We start from the raw sequence: 8,485 nt of genomic DNA, 5'->3' as shown, positions 1-8,485 counted from the left end.
GAGGAGATTATGAAACCATAGAAAAAATATAGGGAAATTCTGGTATTGATATTTGTAGCCAACCAAGGAGTAGAATGCAGAGCCAAAGACAACATCCATGTTCCTTTGGCCGAACTAGGTCAGAAATGTTGAATGCAATCCCTCAGTTGGATGATATGCCACAACAAGGATCAAGGCATCGCCACCAATATGCTAACTCGAGATCCGAGTCAAGTTGTGTTGATGTTGACCTTGTTACAACTACTACCGACTACCCCAACAACTACAGCAACTACTTCAAACAAACTAAACCTACCTCTACCCAACAACAACAACCAACTCATACCACTACCCCAACAAACATCTCCTACCACGACCCCAACAACATCTCCTTTTTACCACTCCCCAACAACAACACCCCACAACTACTACCCTACCCCAACAACAACTACCACACAAACAACGGCATACCACGACCCCAACAACATCTCCTACCACTCCCCACAACAACTACCCCAACAACTACTACCCCAACAAAACTACCACAACAACAAACTCATACCACTCCCCAACAACAACTCCTACCACTCCCCCAACAAAACAACTCCTACCACTCCCCCAACAACCATCTCCTACCACTCCCAACAACGATCTCCTACCACTCCCCAACAACAAACTGCCTACCACTCCCCCAACAACCATCTCCATAACACTAACCCCAAACAACATCACCTACCAACTACCCAACAACTACTACCTCTAACCCCAACAACATTCTCCTACCACTACCCCAACAACACTCATACCCTACCACCACAACTACACTAACCCCTACAACACCCCCACAAACAACCCCTACTTCACAACAACCACTTCACACTACTACTCCACACTGTACCGACTGTCTGTGATTGGTCAGACTGGATTGACAATTCACTATCCTTCATTTGGACAGAAGAAGGAGATTATGAAACCATAGAAAATATAAGGAAATCTGCATTGATATTTGTAGCCAACCAAGGATGTAGAATGCAGAGCCAAAGACAACATCCATGTTCCTTTGGTCGAACTAGGTCAAAATGTTGAATGCAATCCCTCAGTGGACTGATATGCCACAACAAGGATCAAGGCATCCCACCCAATATGCTACACTACGAGATCAGAGTCAGATGTTGGTGATGTTGACTTGTACAAATACTACCCACTACGGCCCAAACAACTACAGCAACAACTCACCAAAACTAACACCCACACAACAAGTTCAACATCAACAACTACCCCAACAAAACCCTACCACTACCCCAACAACACTCCTACCACTCCCAACAACAACTACCCCAACAACTACTTACCCCTACCCCAACAAGCAACTACACAACAAACATCATACCACTCCCCCAACAACATCTCCTACCCACTCCCCCAACAACAACTCCTACCACTCCCCAACAAACATCTCATACCACTACCCAAGAACATCTCCTACCACTACCCCAACAACTTTAAAACTAACCCCCCCTTCTATCCCAACAACATCTTTCCTACCACTCCCCAACAGACAATCTCATACCACTACCCCAACAACAACCCCGACCACTACCCCAACAACTACTCCTCTATCCCAACAACATCTCCTACCACTCCCCCAACAACATCTCATACCACTACCCCAACCAACAACCCCTACCACTACCCAAAAACAACCCCTACCTTCCAACAACCACTTCACCACTACTAACTCCACACTGTCGACGTCTGGTGATTGGTCAGGACTGGTTGAACAATCACGATCCTTCATTTGGACCAGAAGGAGGAGATTATGAAACCATAGAAAATATAAGGAAATGCTGGTATTTGATATTGTAGCCAACCTAAGAATGAGAATGCAGAGCAAAGACAACATCCATGGTTCCTTTGGCCGGAACTAGGTCAAAATGTTGCAATGCAATCCTCAGTTGACTGATAGCCCACAACAAGGACTCAAGGCATCCCACCAAATGCTACAACTACCAGATCAGAGTCAGATGTTGTGTTGATGTTGACCTTTGTTACAACCACTTACCACTACCCCAACAACTACAGGCAACTACTTCAACAACTAAACCTACCTCTACCCCAACAACAACTCATACCACTACCCCAACAACAGACTCCCCTACCCACTTACCCCAACAACATCTCCCTACCTCTACCCCAACAAACATCTACCTACACTCCCCAACAAAAAACTACCCAACAACAACTACCCCAACAACATCTCCCTACCTCTACCCCAACAACATCTGCCTACCACTACCCCAACAAACAACTACCCCAACAACAACTACCCCAACAACATTCTCCTACCAATCTCATACCACTCCCCCAACAACAACTACCCCAACAACTACTCCCCTACCCCAAACAACAACTACCACAACAACAACTCATACCCCTCCCCAACAAACAGCTCCTACCACTCCCCAACAAAACAACTCCTACACTCCCCCAACAACAACTCCTACCACTCCCCCAACAACAACTCCTACCCACTCCCCCAACAACAAACTCCTACCACCCCCAACAACATCTACCTCCACACCCAAAACATTCTCCTACCACTACCCCAACAACAACTCCTACCACTCCCCCAACAACAACTCCTACCACGACCCAACAACATCTTCTACCACTACCCCAACAACAACTCCTACCACTCCCCAACAACAACTCCTACCACTCCCCAACAACAACTCCTACCCACTCCCCAACAACATCTCCTACACTCCCCAACAACATCTCCTACCACTCCCCCAACAACAACTCCTACCACTACCCCAACAAACATCTCCTACCACTACCCCAACAACATCTCCTACCACTACCCCAACAACATCTCCTACCACTACCCCAACAACATCTCCTACCACTACCCCAACAACATCTCCTACCACTCCCCCAACAACTACTACCTCTACCCAACAACATCTCCTACACATCCCCCAACACATCTCCTACCCACTCCCCCAACAAACATCTCCTACCACTACCCCAACAACATCTCCTACACTACCACAACATCCCTATTACTACCCAACAAATCTCCTACCACTACCCCAACAACATCTCCTACCACTACCCCAACAAAACTCCACTACCGCTACGCCCAACAAACATCTCAACCACTACCCCGAACAACATCTCCTACCACTACCCCAACAACAAAACCTACCACTACCCCATCTATCAGTCAAACACTGTCTCAGCCTTCTGGTCCAAATGAAGGATAGTGATTGTCAATCCAGTCTGACCAATCACAGACAGTCGGACAGTGTGGAGTAGTAGTGGGTGAAGTGGTTGTTGGTGAAGTAGGGGTTGTTGTGGGGGTAGTGGTAGGGGTTGTTGTGGGGGTAGTGGTAGGGGTTGTTGTTGGGGTAGTGGTAGGGGTTGTGGAGGTAGTTGGGGTAGTGGTAAGAGTTGAGAAAACAATAGTGGTCGGTGCTTGAGTGGATATCTGTGTTGTTGTAACATTTGGTGTAGTTGTTTGAGTTGGGGTGGTGGTACAGGGATTCATAATCCGGACAATGGTTCCGTTCTCTTTGCAGATGGCGGTAATACAGGTCCCATCACCGTCAGATGTGTGATATATGGTCGCTCCATACGGGTATGTTCTGCCGTCGTATAAACAATAGCAAGCTGCAATAGGATTTTCACGGGGAACACAAGTTATTATCATGTAATCATCTTGTCATGTTACCTTCTTGGTAATCATGTAGGCTAATGTTTCAGTTTGTGGTGGTTTTCTTTACCTTGGACATCATAGCTGCAACTGGCCTCAGTTGATGAGCAACGACTTGACAAAGAAAGGAGGAGGTTACAGTACTTTTCAAAGTCAAATAAGATATTAAGAGCTGTTTGTTATGAAGTACAAAACAATGTTATATGTTATCTTCACAATAAGCTATTAACAGGTCAAATCCCAATAAGGTATTAACAGGTCAAATCACAATCTTTGAAAAGCAAAATCAATCGAATGGTTGGTAAACCTCTTTGCTTATTTTCCACCATAATTTGCAAATAAATTCATTAAAAATCCTACAATGTGATTTTCTGGATTTTTTTTCTTCTCATTTCGTCTGTCATAGTTGAAGTGTAACTATGATGAAAATTACAGGCCTCTCATCTTTTTAAGTGGGAGAACTTGCACAATTGGTGGCTGACTAAATACTTTTTTGCCCCACTGTATGTATATATCAAAATGTTGATCTGAAAACATACCAACTCTGACAGTTCTCCTTGGAAGGTATAACCTCTCCCTCGTTGTAATGAGTTCCATCTCCATCGTAGCAACCACAGTCCACGATASGGACACACTTCATGGTACTTTCTTCCAAATAAGGCGTGGCCGYAGGACATTTTGGATAGCAACCTTTAAGATATAAACAGTCAATTTAATCCAGGACACCTGCGCAGATTAGATCATCCTCATGGTATCTACTTCTAACACCAAAGCTGTAATCGATATGATATTTCTAGATTTGTATTTAGTTTTCAGTATAGATGGACAAGGGAGGGGGGAGTCATTACATATTTTATACTGTCATGTGTTGAACAACTTGGAATGTAAATAGTCTAAATCAAACGGCCAAACTGTTATGAAGGGATATTAGTTACCTTCCAGCGCAGGGATCTGACTGGAGCATGTTCCTGAGGGATTCTTGCAGGTCTTCATACAGGGGTATCCACACGGATTATAATGCCACTCACACTCACCAATAGGGTTGTAGAAATCACAGAACAGAGCTGGTGAAATTAAAAACATGTCACATTTTAACTTAACCAGGGTCCTAAAAGAGGATTGATTGAACAGTTACACATACAAATCATCAATTGGTATTTTGTCCCGATAGCAAAACAATCCCACCTATCCCTCAATCAATTGTCCCACTCAAAGCAAATGACTCACGGCAGTATCTGGTGTTCTCCACTTGATACAAGCCCCTGCCTCGTTACAGGCCTGGGCGTAGGCTGCTACAGCTGTACAGAAACACTCGCAGTCTCCCCCAGTGTCACAGGCACACGAGTCCTCTCACACAGGATCATGGAATGGCGTGGGTCCACCTTATAGGAAGATGTATTAATCCATCATTTATTTATTCAATGCATTGCCCAGCTTGTTGAAGAGACTACAGATGAACTATTGACATGATTATTATTGGGTTGGATGGTTGATTTGTTTATTTTATGTTTTTGATATCTGTTTAGTTCACTTTTGTGTTGTCTTTTATGGTGACTTGTGGACATTCACATGATTATTGACAAACCAATTGTATTAGAAAGATTGCCATCTGTACCATCATGCAACTCTGCTTGTCATTGTGTGACCTTATAGAAAACCTGTTAGCCTCAGACTTGTGCTCCAAAATGATCGGTTGTTATAAATTCCACCATATGACTGTTTATTATGACCCTGAGCTGTGAGGTAAATTAACTATTGTGTAAAGCCTTAACCCTATTCTTGTACTTATGCACTTCCACTTTGGCTGCGTTTACACAGGCAGTCCAATTCAGATCTTTTACCAATTCTTTTCATATTTAATACCTATCTGATCTTGTCCTTAATGTGTAAACAGCAAAAAAAACAATGGAATCTGATTTTTACCATCCACAATGTGGTCTCATCTCGATCCACAATCCTATTCTCCATGTGATCTCTGTCTGGACGCTCAGATCTGATGTTTTTGCTCTAAAGTGTTTTTTTTTGCACATGACCTGCCATTGCCATGACAACCTGCCATTACCATGACAACCACCCCAAAATGTAAAGGACAGGAAATGAGCATTGCATCGGTGTGCTACTTCAGAGCCTACAACAGTGTGAAGGAACCAATCTGATATGGGCCACATGTAAAACTACTTGTGGACAGTCAGAAAAAAAGATTGGCTATAAAAAGAAAATCAGATTTAGGTTGTTAGGAGATGTAAATACAACCTTTAAGGCCTAGATTCAATCCGTGTAATAGCGTGACTGAGCCAACAAATGCAGCGTTTACCATGAATGTGGTCTCCACAAACADGGAAATATAGCTTTTTAAAGGTGGATAGCCGAAAAGGGAATCTAGCCCTTTTAGAGTTGAGCCCTCAGTCTGCTGACTCACATCTCAGCTCCAAATTTATATGACAGATTAACTTTTCTACTACCTGTACTGCAGTATTGTGCAGAGAGGTTAGTGGCTGGGTAACAACTGGTTATTATCAAAGCCAGATTTACTCACAAATAAACCTTGATGAAGGCCAAGTTCCCCATACAACAGATGAGTATGAGTATATTGATGCACCTGTGCGTTGATCTAAGTAACATCATCAAAAAATCCACTTCACAATCTGTCAATTGAAGGTTTTTTGCACGGACTGCTTTCTCAATCCACCACGTCCTACCTATGCCTTCCGCATCTGCGGTAAACGGTGGCTGAGTTATAGACCACGAGACATCCCGGAAATCTGTTTTTTTCACAGAAACGTCTATAGCACCCGAATGGTTTGGCCTAGAAACTATTATGACAACTCTATGGAAAGGGGAGACTCCTGTGAACAAGATGGTGAAGGTAAGCAAATGAATGGAAGTATGGAGGGTGTTTTGTGGTATCAAAAATAAGGTGTTAAATATGTCCACCTAAATATATAGCCGATGTGAACATCGGAATAGACAGACCCATCACTGATGCATCACTGAGCGTCACTTCCTGTTGAATCTGCAGACGTGTTGCTGTGCGTTTTGTTGCTGTGCGTTTTGCTGCCAACTTTACTTTACTTTGCTAGCTGACAACTTTACGTTTTTTTTGTTTTGTTTTTAAWTACCGTTTATATTTTTAGTTTTTCCATCGCAACTTTTTTCCCTCATTCAACTTTTTCACTCCGGACGCTTTATCWGGACATGGTTCGTCAYCACCTTCAACAGCCGAAGCTAAGTAGTAACATTAACATGATGTCTTCTAATTGCAGTCGCTGTACTCATAATATACAGGAGAACGATCGCCTTACGGCGAGAATAGCTGTGCTACAAGNAGTCTATTTATTAACCGGCGACAGTGACATCTATATGAATTACAAACACAACATGCACTACGTACTTCACTATCTTATGTGTCGTATCATATTACCATTCCACAGATTAATATTTGATTATGTACAGACGCATGTGTGACATCACTCCTTATAATGAATATGACTCCAAGGTATAGGTGATCGCTCTTGTTCTGTCTCGAGCTCGCGCAGCTTGAAGCATGTGTATATGAGGACATTCGACTATGTCTCTCGATCTTAGTGGTTGTCTAACTCAGCAATATTGGTTCTTAAGTATATGCTACTGCAGCGTCGATGTTATTGTACTTAGGGAATATAGTATCTTGTTATTGGGAAGAACCATCATATGTGAGTTGAATATAAATTGAATTCCCTTCTACTAGCTCTATTTATATCCCTTTAGATGCTGTGTTTGAGTAGGCTATATTAGTGTACTGTGTCTACTATTATAGCTTGATACACTGATTATCGGTGTGGCTATCCCAGTTAAGAAAACATTTTAAAACTCTGACCACAATCTGGATGGCCTATTAATTCACAATGAACCTGTACTGCTTGTCGGTATTCCTCCGGTGTAGTCTGTATGAGATCTTACAGTATATCTGTATAGACATAGCATACATTCTGATGCTACCAAGTCATGGATACGTTGTTATCACAGCATAGATAATGATAAATTGTCCCTAAGAATGCGATGGCAATAAAGCTCTGCTCAATCTCGATATTTAATTATGATACAAGTCTTCTTCTGGTCGAAATTATTTTAAACGCATATTTCGCTCACTTTGTCTTGGTATAGCTTCACTTGGCGAACCCTATATTGAAAGTAGAGAATTTTATGTAATCAGCGTTGCATTAGAACTTAACTCTTTGACTTCGTATTGTGTCAACCCTGTTATTTTAGTTCATAGTATATGTGTATTATGCTTTCACATTAATATGTATCACTCTGACAGATGACGTCGAGACATTATTGAGCTGATTTCTAGCATTGTTATTGTTATTGAACACACCGAGTTTTGTAATGGCTAAATATGCAACTTTTCGACAACAATATGTAATATGTTATGTTGTAAATCATCTGTTACAGTAGTGTCATCGGAAGAATTTGAGTAAGTAGATAAAAAAATTTAATATTTGGCTGATTAACTATATCTATACGCTTCTTTGTCCATGGGAATCATGCATCCTGGTTAACGTTTAAATGTATCTAAAATATCATTTTGTTTTTCGCTGAAAAAACGCTTAAAATACTGAATGGTCTGATGATCATAAGAATGGGATCTCTATCAGGTTGCGCTGAGTGCTTGTGTGCTCTTTCTGTTATGCCAGTTTTATGAGAGTTAAGTTGATTCTATGTATACTACGTGCTGCTTGATAATTACAAGATATGCAAACGCTATTATGATCTAGTTCATTATGTGTCGGTGTTTTTTCAATTGTA

General features: G+C 42.0%; 1 protein-coding gene across 1 annotated transcript; it reads right to left on the bottom strand.

The window, feature by feature from the left end:
* Positions 1-3,220: 3,220 nt before the first annotated feature.
* LOC112073092 (mucin-2-like) lies at positions 3,221-4,755 on the bottom strand. The gene is made up of 4 exons (XM_024140448.1): positions 4,633-4,755; positions 4,237-4,387; positions 3,768-3,811; positions 3,221-3,654 (listed from the first exon to the last, which is right to left on the bottom strand). The coding sequence occupies exons 1-4, from the start codon at positions 4,688-4,690 to the stop codon at positions 3,221-3,223; spliced, it is 687 nt and encodes a 228-aa protein (XP_023996216.1). The 5' UTR covers positions 4,691-4,755.
* Positions 4,756-8,485: the final 3,730 nt, after the last annotated feature.

This window comes from Salvelinus sp. IW2-2015, unplaced genomic scaffold, assembly GCF_002910315.2.
Source record: "Salvelinus sp. IW2-2015 unplaced genomic scaffold, ASM291031v2 Un_scaffold2143, whole genome shotgun sequence".
NCBI lineage: Eukaryota > Metazoa > Chordata > Actinopteri > Salmoniformes > Salmonidae > Salvelinus > Salvelinus sp. IW2-2015.
The sequence above is the reverse complement of the archived record's forward strand: the minus strand, read 5'-3'. Positions and strand labels throughout refer to the sequence as shown.